At 48.2% G+C, this 13,573-nt stretch overlaps 4 protein-coding genes across 4 annotated transcripts; 2 read left to right on the top strand and 2 right to left on the bottom strand.

Annotated features, from left to right (window-relative positions):
• Positions 1–621: 621 nt before the first annotated feature.
• On the top strand, positions 622–4,987 carry FSST1_012094 (RAVE protein 1 C terminal-domain-containing protein; the record flags this gene model as incomplete). The annotated part of the gene is made up of 8 exons (XM_083235289.1): positions 622–702; positions 772–960; positions 1,018–3,306; positions 3,364–3,810; positions 3,864–4,110; positions 4,166–4,416; positions 4,478–4,706; positions 4,764–4,987. 8 exons carry the CDS (start codon positions 622–624, stop codon positions 4,985–4,987), a joined length of 3,957 nt encoding a protein of 1,318 aa, XP_083081790.1.
• A 440-nt stretch (positions 4,988–5,427) lies between these two features.
• Positions 5,428–7,813, top strand: FSST1_012093 (OPT oligopeptide transporter protein-domain-containing protein; the record flags this gene model as incomplete). The annotated part of the gene is made up of 7 exons (XM_083235288.1): positions 5,428–5,706; positions 5,757–5,878; positions 5,936–7,040; positions 7,090–7,244; positions 7,309–7,523; positions 7,581–7,693; positions 7,739–7,813. The coding sequence occupies 7 exons, from the start codon at positions 5,428–5,430 to the stop codon at positions 7,811–7,813; spliced, it is 2,064 nt and encodes a 687-aa protein (XP_083081789.1).
• An 85-nt stretch (positions 7,814–7,898) lies between these two features.
• On the bottom strand, positions 7,899–9,553 carry FSST1_012092 (S-adenosyl-L-methionine-dependent methyltransferase; the record flags this gene model as incomplete). The annotated part of the gene is made up of 3 exons (XM_083235287.1): positions 7,899–8,773; positions 8,827–8,943; positions 8,995–9,553. 3 exons carry the CDS (start codon positions 9,551–9,553, stop codon positions 7,899–7,901), a joined length of 1,551 nt encoding a protein of 516 aa, XP_083081788.1.
• A 268-nt stretch (positions 9,554–9,821) lies between these two features.
• Positions 9,822–13,339, bottom strand: FSST1_012091 (p115 like vesicle tethering protein; the record flags this gene model as incomplete). The annotated part of the gene is made up of 6 exons (XM_083235286.1): positions 9,822–9,992; positions 10,061–10,279; positions 10,339–10,683; positions 10,753–11,026; positions 11,075–12,306; positions 12,356–13,339. 6 exons carry the CDS (start codon positions 13,337–13,339, stop codon positions 9,822–9,824), a joined length of 3,225 nt encoding a protein of 1,074 aa, XP_083081787.1.
• Between the last annotated feature and the right edge of the window lie 234 nt (positions 13,340–13,573).

Here is a 13,573-nt window from a genome sequence, read left to right as displayed (position 1 = left end):
TACCTTCTATAATTTTTTAAGAATACCCTATAAGTCCCCTATAAGTAATTTTTAACTTTTTCTTTAACTTTAAAGCTATATATTTTTATAAGTAAAATAGTTATAAAAAAACTTTCTATATATAAAAGATTTTTCTTATAAAATACTATATAATAGATTTTATATTATTAATATAGTATTTTTATATTATTAGATATTTAATTTTAAAAAGGTAGTAAAATGGCGATTTAAGGTGGGAAAATGCCAAGTGGGGTCAGACTTTTGGCCTACTACCGTACAAGAATTAAAGAATCATGCCTTATGGGTTCCATCCTTTAGGGTGGCACCCACTTGCCGTCATCAGTTCCTAGGTTAGTACCTACTAGCTACCTAGTAGGTAGGCATGGGGTTGGGGTGGGTTCTGTCTCTTAGGGGGAGGGGGTCACGTCACCTCGGGCTATCTAATCGTTGCTAGTAATCCGTACGATTATTGTGTGGATTTGGTGGTCGTTAGGTATACCACTAAGCTTCCCTGCAACGAAGCCACTAACCAAGCATCTCTTCCAACGTTCATCCTCTGCGCTTGAACATAGCGCCGTCGTACTTACCGAGAAATGCGCGCAAACTGTGCTCCTTGATAGCATGAAGGCCGTCTTGCCGGGAAACCCGCGCTCGAGGCTCCAAGGGCTAGCCTCGGGTTACTGGGACTCCCGACACATCAACGTTAGTACAGATCCAATTCAACCGATATTTGCGAGCCTTGAACTCGACTAACGAGGGCATATCTTGTAGGTATATATTACAGGCAGCGCCTTTACAATACTGGAAGGATGCCATGGAATTCTGCAGACAGTCTATGACGAGGGAGAACAAACCCTAGAAGCTACCGCATTTGATGAGGCAACAGGCAAGATTGCTACTTGTACGCTGACCCAAGTTCGCGTGTACAAACCGCTTGGATCGCGCGAGGACACATTAAAGGTTTGCTCTCGCAGACCGGATCGCAAGAACCTGGACATGAGCTTACATATATACTAGTGGGCGCTTCAAGCGACTGTCGACGTTCCCTTCCCAAACCCCGACGAAACGCCCTGTACTTTATCCTGGGGCAGCTCCGAGGAGCTTCTGGTAGCCACCCGATGCCTGTCCCTATTTGATACCAAGACCGAACCAAGATGTCTCTGGCAGAAAGAGCTGCCGAGCATTGCTAAATTTGCCATAATATCATACGACTCGAGATACATTGCTTCGACGGGTTATCATGACCACTTAGTTAAGGTCTGGCGGAGACTCAACTTTGGCGCCGACGAAGTTCGCTTCGATCTCACATATCTTCGACATCCGAACATTATAACATCAGTGAGGTGGCGCAGGCCATTTCATGTAGAGCAAGCCTCGGATAACGTCTTGTACACTGTATGCCTTGATAAATGCATCCGCGTGTGGACGCCGACCGACACACTTGATGGGAAGCATTGGCAGCTATGGGGCCAGATCGATGTTTCTGCGCCGTCGCAAGAAAACCCTGAAGGCGTCGACATGCGTTTTGCTCTGGTACTTGATGGAAGAGATTTCACAGCCTCTGTCGAACAAGCCGTGCAAGCACGAATGTCTGACGACTTGAACACCGACGACCCCGTCGCTCTCGACCACCTGGTCGCGATTGCAACCAAAAACCCAGAGATCTGCATGGCTTTCGATGGGAGAGGAATCATGTCGGCCTGGGCCCTGGAGAACGTTGGTAGCACTACTGCAAGCTCACCAACTCTGTTCAAGGTGGCCCAGGTTACGGACGTTCATTTTGAACTTCTTGGTAAATTTCTATCAGCTCACGATACCCCCCATACCGAAATCCAGACTTATTGCGACAAAGAAAGTGGTAAGGTTCACTTCATGATGCACGCATTTGATGGGAGGATAGGCGTCTTTAGTGGAAGTGTTGCCGATCTATTTGATCCCACCACGAACGATCGGCGCCTCTCGCTACAAACGATCTGGTCTGGTCATTCGACTTCTATCACCAAGATCGTGCGAAACTACAGCGGCCGAGCAGTAGTCTCTCGCACACAGGATGGTGAGAGTATTGTCTGGAAACATCTGCTGGCTCCCCATGATAACTCAGGCCTTGCTCTTACGAGGGCGAGCGTCATACCAGAAAAGGGTCATATACATCGAATATGCGTATTGAGGAAGGGGCGGTTTGTGGTATTCCTTCGCCACGAAACCATTTCACTTTGGGATTGTAGGACTCGTCGAGCGGCTCTCCTCGCCCAATGCGATTACAAGGTTGTGGGAAAACCACTTTGCCTTATCATATTACCTCGGTCAGATGTCAAAAATTATACCGTCGCCCATATCGCAACTATAACTTCGGAAGGACAAGGTGTTGTGTGGGAGATTCAATTGCCTCGTTACTTCGATGATCCAAAAACAGTAGTGGGTGCTGATCTTGGAGAGTTGAGTCGTTTCGAACTAAAGGACATAAAAAACCTGGCATACGTTCTACCAGTAGATCCTGCTGGCTCTCAACCTGTCGTTTCAGGATTTCTAGACATCTTTGCTCGCGACGTCGCCATTTCTTATACCCATACAGGCCGCGTGGACTTTTGGACTGCACGAGTTGATCCTGAACAGCGTAGTGTCGGATGGTTGTCCACATGCACTACAGAGACGGGAATTTCCCAGCCAGCATTGGTTAGTGGAAGTACCTTGAAGAAGGCTGCTTTGGTGAACATGTCGCGATCACAGCTTACGATTTGGGACATCGGTGGTGCTCGCCTTGAGTACGAAAATAGCTTCCAAGAACATCAGGTCATACAAGACTTGGACTGGACATCAACACCTGATGGTCAGTCGATCCTTGCCGTCGGTTTCCCTTATCGGGTCATACTTCTTTCCCAAATGCGATTCGACTATCTCAACAAAGGCCCAGCTTGGGCTCAGATTCGTGAGATCACCATTCGAGAACTCACACCACACCCAATTGGCGACTCGACGTGGCTGGGCGATGGCCACTTAGTCATCGGCGCAGGTAACCAAATGTTTGTACAGGATAGGCATGTTGGGATCTCTGAGTCAATGAAGGCGGACCTGCGGCTCCCCTTACGCAAAGACGGCAACCTGGACTTGTTCCAGGTCGTTCAACGTTTCAACGGACCTTTACCAGTATTTCACCCGCAGTTTCTCATTCAATGCATTTTATCAGGGAAGGCCACACTTGTGCGGCGCGTTCTAGTGGTCTTGTACAAGACATTAAAGTACCATATTGAGGGTGAGACTCTGGATGATTACCTGGGGATGGATATAACGGAGTTCTATGTGCCTGGGGTAAGTGGCCCCTCCATTTCATCATCAATCGTGCAACGTTTTAACACAGAAGCTTAGCAAAGCCACACCTTGGCTAGTGATAGGTCTAACGGTGTCTATCTCAATGGAGACCAGACTGACGATATTGATGATGAAGATGTTTTCACCGAACAGACTGCTGTATCGATTAATGAAAAACTAGTCAAGACTAACATTCTACAACTTTCTGGACACGAGCAAATTCAACTCGCAGATATTGTCGAATGTGTATCCCTTGTTGAACGTCACCGCCGTTCAATGGACGAAAATGGTGCTCGATTCATGCTGCTTTTCCGTCAGCATGCTCTCCGCAAAGGACGTACTAATGAAATGCATCTTTCATGGCGAGAAATCAACTGGGCCTTTCATTCCAACAGCCAAGATATTCTAGTAGACTTCGTGTCGCGACAGAACCACAGCAATATGCTGTGGGAGCATGCCCGCGAAAGCGGCCTTTTCATGTGGCTGACCGACCCAACTGCACTGGTAATTGAGGAACGATTCGACGTAAACTTGCTACAGTAGCTAACGCCTAATAGAAAGCCCAGTTTGAGCTGATCGCCCGGAACGAATATACAAAGAACGAAGTCAAGAATCCAGTTGATTGCAGTTTATATTACCTTGCCCTTCGCAAGAAGACCATTCTTCAAGGCTTATGGAGAATGGCGAACTGGAACAAGGAACAAGCAGCGACTCAACGATTGTTGGCAAACAACTTTGAAGATCCCAAATGGAGATCAGCAGCTTTGAAGAATGCTTATGCTTTGCTTAGTAGGAGGCGTTTTGGTAAGATCTTTGTTGAGAATACTGAACGATGCCGAAGCTGATTACGTGTATATAGAATATGCTGCTGCGTTTTTCCTTCTTGCTGACCACCTCCATGACGCCGTTCAGGTTTGCTTGAATCAGCTCAAGGACATGCAACTTGCCATAACTATATCTCGGGTATACGAAGGTGACGACGGACCGGTTCTGCGCCGACTGCTTCAAGATACAGTCTTACCGCTAGCAGCCCAAGAAGGCAATCGCTGGCTAGCTGCGTGGGCGTTTTGGATGCTTGGCCGGAAGGATGTTGCAGTACGAGCACTCATTGTACGTTGGAAGATTTCAGAGACTCCCGATGTATGGAAACAAAAACTGACCTGGCTCGCAGACTCCGGTTTACACCCTCCTGGAAACACCTTGCTCCCCCGACATCAAGTCTCGACTGTACCTTACTGACGACCCTGCTCTGGTTGTACTCTACTCCCATTTGCGTCACCAAACGTTACAGACTTTAAGAGGAGCATCCAAGATTACCCCGAAAGTCGAGTGGGAGTTTGTGCTGCACAGCGCAAAGCTCTACGACCGAATGGGTTGTGATCTTCTTGGGCTGGATATAGGTACGTTAAAGGCCGAGAGATTGCCAATTGAACATTCATGCGCTGACTGCAAGATAGTACGGAATTGGGAGTTCCAAAAGTCTCCAGGGGCCAGTGGCCTTGGTGGAGAGGTTAATCCCCTCAAGCTGCTTCGAAGGAGAAGCTCGCTAGTAGTTGCCGACTTACCGTCACCCACTCTTCGCTTTGAGTCACATCGAGACAACAAGAAGACAGTCAAGGCGCCCCCAACGACTTTCGAAGAGCCGGATGCAGGGTCACTTCTGGACAGTTTTGGTTTTTGATTTAGGTGGGTAACATACAACCTCGAGATGATGGGACAGTGAGCTTGAGTTGACAAGGCCTGCTCACTCAGCTTGTTTAACTCGCCATGGAGCAATTGAGTTAAGGCTTCAGATGTGTGATGTTAATTAAAAGTAAGGTTTTAAATCACGCATATGGTATATTTAATCAATGATAATTCATCAATTCTATTGTCTTTAAAAGTGAAGATACTTAAGGGTTGGCTAGTAATAGATAGGTAGATTAGTAGTCTGTTGTCGTCCTAGCGTACCTAGGTAGTCGGAGTGTGGGGAGCCCAGCCCCCAGGAATGGGTAGGGTCCGTAGCCCATGAGATGGAGCCAAGCCGGTCAATGACTTACATTAGTAAGTAAATAACACTTCACCGAACGTCACACGCTCTTTTCGCGTCTCTCAACATCGCCATCACTGAACATATCAAAGATGGCGACACGCGTGATTCCTGGGCAAAGCTTCACCATACGAGGCGTTTTTGCCGGTCTCGCGGTCGGAACAATTATCTGCTTCTCCAACATGTATTTTGGTTTGCAGACAGGATGGGTCTCTATCATGTCGATGCCAGCCAGTCTCATGGGCTTTGGTATCTTCAAGCTTCTTGCTCCGCACTTGAGATTTCCATTCTCTCCGGTAGAGAATGTCCTGCTGCAAAGTGTAGCTTGTGGTATGGCCATCATGCCACTCGGATGCGGGTTTGTTGGCGTTGTAGGTTGTAAAGGATCTTGTGAAGAGGCAGGCTCTAATCGGATGTACAGATCCCGGCGTTGAACTATCTTTTGGCTGCTGATGAGCAAGGTCCAATTGATCTAAGCACCTGGCAACTCATAATTTGGTCTTTGGGACTTTGCTACTTTGGTGTCGTCTTTGCTGTCCCTTTGTAAGCCAGCTCCCATACCTGCTCTAAGTGAACGATAATATTGACCGTGCCAACCAGGCGCAAGCAAGTCATCATCCGAGAACGCCTCAAATTCCCTAGCGGATTCAGTACCGCCGTTTTGATCTCTGTCTTGCACGGCGGAGGCCGGCAGTCTACAAAGGATGAACTCGACGCTGCCGCGAAAGGTAGTTTTGCTAGCCTCGTTCCAAGAGAGGAATCATCTCAACCAGCTGTCGTTGGGCCAGCTACTTCAGATCAGGAAAATCAGCAGGATCCTGATGATGACTTGTCGTCCAAAGGGGACTGGGCAGCTAACATCAAACTCTTGCTATTGTGCTTTGGTGGCTCTGGACTTTACACGCTTGCTACCTACTTCTTCCCTATACTGCGTAATCTGCCCGTCTTTGGCTCAACCGCAGCCAACATATGGCTATGGACATTCAACCCTAGTTTCGCCTACATTGGCCAGGGAATCATCATGGGCACCGAGACCACGCTGCATATGCTACTTGGTGCTCTCGTGGGTTGGGGAATTCTCAGCCCTCTTGCTAAGCACCGTGGATGGGCACCTGGCGATGTCGATGATTGGGAACATGGCAGCAAGGGATGGATCATATGGATCTCGCTGGCTATAATGTTGGCGGATGCTATCGTAAGTCTTGCTTACGTAGGACTCCGTGGAGTTTTTGCAAACCACAAGGTCGCCAACATTGTTTTTTCTTTACGACAACGAGTGCATGAACATGGGGTCTCTGGCCTGTGGAAACCCTCAAGCCATGTCTATATGCCGCTTCTCCATGCAGACACAGCCGACAGCATTGGCCCACGCGGTGACAATCTCGAAGTCGATGAAGACGAGGACGAGGATGCTCCCCCGCACCAGCGCATTGGTGGCCGTATGGTAACAATCAGCCTTCTTGCTTCGATTGCGCTTTGTGTACTTACCATTCATCTGGTCTTTGGCGATCTTGTACCGCTCTATGCAACGACTATTGCTGTTCTTATGGCTCTAGTGCTAAGTATCATGGGAGTTAGGGCCCTGGGTGAAACGGATCTGAATCCTGTATCCGGAATTAGCAAACTTGCACAGTTATTCTTTGCACTTATCATCCCACAAACTCACAAATCAAGCGTTTTGATTAACTTGATCGCTGGAGCCGTGGTAAGTATGGCAGGGTGTTGCTAGAGAGCCATTTACTAATTTGTGACAGTCTGAAGCTGGTGCTTTACAAGCTGGCGATCTTATGCAAGATCTCAAGACTGGTCACCTCCTGGGAGCGGCACCAAAGGCTCAGTTCTGGGGCCAAGTCATTGGCGCAACAGCAGGTGCCATTCTGAGTGCTTTTATCTACCGCATCTATACAAAGTAAATACTACCCTCCGAATCGTTTACATTAGCTTGGCAAGACTCTAACACGACCGGCCTGTAGCGTCTATACAATCCCTGGCGACCTCTTCCAGGTACCGACTGCCTACGTCTGGATCTTCACTGCACGACTTGTCACGGGCTCTGGGCTACCATATCGGGCCAAGGAATGGGCTATTGGAGCTGCAGTTCTATTTGCCTTCGCTACTGTCATCAGGACACTTGCTATTGGTAAAAGATGGCGACCTATGATTCCCGGTGGCATTGCCGTTGCTGTTGGTGAGTCAACAATATCTGATGCATGACTAGACCAGGCCGTCACTGACATCAAACAAGGCATGTACAATGTCCCATCGTTCACGCTGGCTCGGGCTGCCGGTGGTCTATTCGCATGGTACTGGATCTATATTGCGCAAAGGAAGCAAACGCCTCTTGTCATCCTTGCCTCAGTGCGTATACGGTTCCATAAAACAAAATCTCACTAACGCCGTCAGGGCTTCATTCTCGGCGAGGGCTTCCTGAGCATTGTGAACCTTCTATTGCAGGGTTTGAATGTACCTCATCTGTAATTTTGGCATGGATATAATCGACATTCAAGGTAAGAACCCTGCCTCAAAGACTCATCTGCACGCGGCCGTATTGACAAGGAGACATCTATTTTAGTTGCCATGAGTGCTGTCTAGAGTCACCCTCAGAATCGGTCCAAGATGCCCGTAGGACCAGCGCTCGAGCATTGTCGTCAGCAGCTGTAAACACGATTTCGCCCGAGAGGCTCTTTGGGCATTTCTTGGACGCGTTGGCCTTAGGGGGAGCAATCAGAAGGCCTTGCTTCCAATGGGTGACAGTACCAGAGGGTCCGGTTGTGAACGCGACGCCACCCTGGTCTCTCTTGTCCCAGGTATCTGGTGTTGTCTCAGCGGGGGGAACCGGGTCGCTACGGGCTGTGGTGAAGAAGTTGTCAAACCAAATGAGGAAACCATCGACGTTCTCAACCTCGCGAGTAAGGTTGGAAGTCCATTTGGCGGTGAATTGAAGATCTTCGGTCTTGATGGTATGGAGGTCAAGTACTTTGAAGGGGTAAGGTTCACCACAAAGAGAGTTTTGCGGCATAGCCTCAACCCTTGCTTCTTCGTAGATCCCTTCCTGCATAGTCTTCATGTCGAATCCGTAGACGTCTCTCCAAAATGTGATGTTGTCTGAGATGTAATCTTGATCTGCAACAGGAGCGATCCAGATCGTTGCAGAGCTTGGCGCGAGGATACCGTCTGGCTTGAGATATCGGTCCCGGGCATACAAGACACTAGGAAGCATGGCCTCGTAGAGTAGGCAGTAACCCATCCACTCGCTGACGATGATATCAACCTGATCCACAGGCAACTTAACATCCTCGATGGCACCCTTTAGGGTCGTGATGACGTCGGATAAGCCGTTATGAAAGATGTTTTCTCTAGCCTTGACAATAATGTCTGACTTGTCGACAGCAATTACTTGCTTGGCACCCGCCTTCGCAGCGAACATGCTGAGAATTCCTGGATCCATGTTATCAATATTGAGATTCCCGATTTTGACAAAGTCAACTTACCAGTGCCACATCCGATGTCGAGCACAACCTTATTCTTGAAAATGTGCTTATTGTTGTAAATAAAGTCACGGTACGCGTCAGTTCGTACTGTGTCTTTCAACATAGTCTCGTGGATTTCTGATCATAGTTAGTATAATATCACATGTAGCGAGGGCGGCAGGGAAATACCGTGGGCAGCATATGACTCAAAGTAGTAAGCAGAGTCGTCCTTCTTCTCAGTAGGAGTTGACTCGGTGTCATCTCCCCATCGCTTGTCAAGTGTCTCCTGGACCGTCAAGCGATAATTGGCAAATTGATCCTTGAGTTTCCCGAGCTCCTCCTCAAGTTCTTTGTTGCGCGCTGCAAGATTCCCATCCTTGTCTTGACCAGTAGTAATGGTTTCCAGGACTTCGTCAAGAGAGAAGATGAGAGCATCATTTTCCAGAACCGGGCGAAGGTATTTTTCGTCCTCTAGGTCCTTGGCAGAGACATCCTTGGGGAGTGACAATCCGTTCTTGACATGATCACGAATGAAGTTAACCAGCTTGACGGCACCGTGAAAATCTAGCTGGAGCTTTTGCACATCCTCAACAAAGTTGTACCCGTGGTTCTTGACGCTATCCTCAAGCATGGCGGCGACCGTGGGGAAAGTCTGCGAAGTGAAGAATGATGTGATAGGAGTTGACTCCTCATCCGACTCCAAATCGAGCCACTCACCCTCATCGGAAGCAGATTCATGTACGGACATTTTCACTGCAACGATAAATGACAGCAGAAATATTGAGAAAGGAATAATTTTTGAATCAGCAGTGGAGTGGCCGGTTTGTTGGAGCTGGGCGGCGGCGGTAGTGAGGAAAGTATTTGTGGGATCACCGTTATTGGACGAGACTATGCCCTGTTGGGGAATTTTTTTTTGGGTCAAGATAGCAGCCAGATGCAATCCGCGAGGCGTTGCTTTTAATATGTCTGTAAGTGGTATATCGCATCCCATCCGTCGAGGCTCGCGAAGCCACTCATCACTTTTTTGATTTGGATTTCGGTTGCTCCTTCGTTTTGTCTTTCTCATCATCGTTATCGTCAGACTCTTCAGAGCCATTAGCATCAGACGCATCTTCATCGCTGTCGTCCTCATCCCCATCGTCGTCTTCGCCATCTGATACGGTTTCACCAAGCTCAATCAAGCGGTCCTGCGGAAATGTCAGTATGCTGCTTGCGTAATCATCGTGAAATGTTTCGCCGCTGGCTACCAGCTTACCTTGTACTTTGTCATCTTCTCTTCCAAGTCGCCAAACACCATTAGAAGATCATCAAGTTCTGACTGCGTCGTTTCTCGAGCTTCCCTCGACTCCGATAACTGCTTTTCAACCTCGGCTTTCGCTTTCGCTGCTTCGTTCTTTGCTGCCTTTTTGAATTCAGACAAATGTTTCTCAGCCGTGTCCCTAGCTTCGTTTGCTGCCGACAACTCTGATTCCATCTGCAAATAAAGTGAGTTAATTTGGTGCATGTGGTCAAACTGAGTCGTTGAACGCTCACCTTTTCGAGCCTGGCTTGCATGTCTTTCACTCCAGCATCTCCACCACTCAATTGTTTCTCAAGATGCTGGCACTTCTCCTCTGCCTTGAGGGTCATTGATTTCTGTTGTTCCAAGTCACCCTTGTTCCGTTGCTGGAGAGCTTCTATCTCGGCATCTTTTTGCTTGCCGAGCTCGTCCATGTTCTTTTTGTGTCCCTGTTCCTTTTCATCGGCTCTGGCCTTGACGTCTTCTATCGCTTTATCTTTATTTTTCCGGAGATCGCTCAACGCCGCCTCGTGCATTTCCTTCTGTTCATCCAGGTCTTTCTTGCGTAATGTTTGAAGCGCATTGAGCTCCTTTTGAGACTGGATTCGCCACATCGTCAGCGAGGGGCTATCCCAAATTCAATTAGTTGCGAGGACAAGAGTACACACCTTCATTAGATCAGCCTCAAGACGACTGATTGTGGCTTGAAGGCCTGCTATGTCGGCATCTGTACGCCGTCTGATCTTTTCCGCTTCAGCTTCGGCCGTTTTTCGAACCTGTTCGAGCTGTTTCTGGTAACTGTTGTCCTGTGCGACTTGTTGCGACCGCAGTTGAGCAATTTGGTTCTGGTAGTCGTTCTCTTTAGCCGAATATTGAGACTGAAGTTGGGCGATCTGCTTCCGTTGATCGTTCTCTTTGGATGCCAGCTGGGTCTGAATTCTCCTGTAGATTCTTAGTCGACCTTAGTATTATAATAGGCAAGTGCCATACCGTAGTTCGTCGCCATGATTTTTCTGTAGACCCTCATTGACTGCTTTCAATCGTTGCATTTCCGTGGCAGCAGTTTCTTGAGAACGTCGATGGTCAGCCTGCTCTTGACCAAGCCGCCCCTGAAGCGCAGCTAATGCTTCTCGTGCTTGGTTTACGGCATTTTGCTTTTCCTCAACTTGACTCCTCAGAGAGTCCACGAGCTCCCTGGAGACGCCCTTCTGAACACCGTTAGTGATGACCGATATCTCCATGCCGGGTTCCCTATCAATAGCACGCGCTATCTGACTATAATTGTCCTTGAAGAATTCAACAAATGCTCGGTCAAAGAAGACGTCTGGTAATCGACCAGGAGACGAGGCATCAAGCTTTTGAGGCAAAACCTCAAAGTCGCGTATGAGGGGGTGGCTACGAAGCCTTGATAAACGACTCAAGTATAAATCTCGATCAATTCGAGACGTTAAAATGTCAAGCAGGGTTGCGCGTGGAATCGGCGAGTCCTTGGTGGAAAACTCGTAAGCAGTGCCTAATAACATGGTGCATAGTCCTTGAACAAGCTCATCACTGCCTGTAGCTTGAGGTTGCGAGACAGCTTGAATCAAGCTCTGTACATTACTCCCTTCTGTGAGAAAATCATCAACAGCATCGAGATCCTCGAAAAGCCAGCCCAGAAGAAGCATAAGATATCCCACCAAAACGCGAGGGTCATCATTGCGGCGAAGGCCTGATGTTACGTGTGCTGTCAGGGTTTGTATGCCAGTCACTACCTCCTCACCATCCTCAGAATCACCCTCGGTGAGGCTCATAGCTTCTGCTTTGGCTTCTGGATTTTCGTGAAGCAGATGAAACGCAATCACGGCGGCGAACCATTGTCGATATGGATCGCTACCCTCAGCTGAAGGCTGTAAAAGAACTGTTAAAATATTAGAGGGTTCGTTGGCACCAGATTGATGGCCTTCGATGGCTCTGCCAAGGAAGTGCAACTTGACGGCCGAATGATGAGCAAAATACGCCTCTAGACACCCAGCCGCCGCAAACCGCACGTCGAACTCTTGAAGGTCTTGTGAGCAAAGTGTGAGGTCCAGCAATCCGTCAATAACGAAAATTTTGTCCTGTTCACTGTTCTGCCCACCAGCTCCACCATCCTTATCCAAAGGGGATAGGACTGTCATTTGAGCGAACGCTTCTTGGAGAGGCGCATTTTGACAGACCAAGTCACCACAAGTAATCAATGCCTGTATCTCACGTTAACGAGGTTGTCCCCTGGCTATCAAGATGTCGCACCTCGGCTTTAATTTGCGTCTGAGCCTCATGGCTGAAGGCTAACTGAAGAACGTAATATGTAAGACCATGCTTCCAAATTGCCGCTTGATTCAGATTTGTGCCTGCTGATCCTCGAACAACAAAAAGACGTATAACAGCAAGAAAAGCATACACGTTGCGATTGCGTTGCGCTGTTGCCCACGAAGCAATCTCCGACCCATCAGATTGAGGTTTAAGGACACGCCCTAGTAAATCCGCAAGGCGGCTTATGCAGCCTGACTCTCGAAAGAGTGACTGGTTCGAGCTGTTTGATCGCAGTAGATTTGCCAGAAGAATTAAACAATCCTCAACGGTACGCCCACCCTCGGACAAGGCACCGTCTGTTTCGATAATAGCAAACAGTCTGTCGAAGGCATTCTCAAAAGCCACTAATTTCTGTATTTCGATCGAAGTTGGCGTGAGATATGTTAGAAGAATGATAACTTCGTTGCGTATAGCGTCGCGTTGGTCGTCGAGGACAGAAAGTAATCGTGGTATTCCCAGGGGCGCAGTAAATATGCATTCCTCGGTGCGTTCTGTTCGAGCTGAGAGGATAGCGGCAAGTAACTGGAGAGAATAAAGGCGAGAATAGAAATCGTTTGTATCAAGGAAAGCTAGTAGCAATGTGATGTTCTCTTGACGCTGAGTAAACTCATCCGCGAGCCAAAGAGCAATCTCTTCCGAAGCCTCAGGACTATCCTCATTCGGATTGAAGAGCATTAATAATGTTTCAAGGACCACCTTGACTGTGTCAACATCTTCGCCGTCTTTGCTCAAGCTTCCAATTAGACTTCTTAAGGCACCTGAAGCAACAGATGCTGGAAAGTCTTTAGCAAAGCTCCGGAGACCCAGGATGGCCGCTCTTCGGTCTTCCAACAAAGTTGCGGAACTAAGGCGACCACTTAGAACGTCGATGGTCTCTCCAACTGATTGTTTCGCCGGGGCGCTGGCGATAGAGGAGAACATGATTGCGGCGCCTCAATGCCATATGGCTCAGGAAGATTCAAAAAGTTGCATGGAGGCACCTCCGACGTGTGTTGAAACTGTTTCCCTCGTTGGTGTAGGTCACAACGGAAGCTATCCTAAATAGGTACTCGATCACTACTTAACAGCTTGTCAGGAGAGAAATGTACAAAGGGTACGGAGACTCAGCTATTGCATAACCTCTGATACATGCATATATGCGTGAAATGCCGTGTG

This window comes from Fusarium sambucinum, chromosome III (assembly GCF_050947815.1).
Source record: "Fusarium sambucinum isolate potato_lamoka chromosome III, whole genome shotgun sequence".
Classification (NCBI taxonomy): domain Eukaryota; kingdom Fungi; phylum Ascomycota; class Sordariomycetes; order Hypocreales; family Nectriaceae; genus Fusarium; species Fusarium sambucinum.
This window is presented reverse-complemented; position numbering and strand designations above follow the sequence as displayed.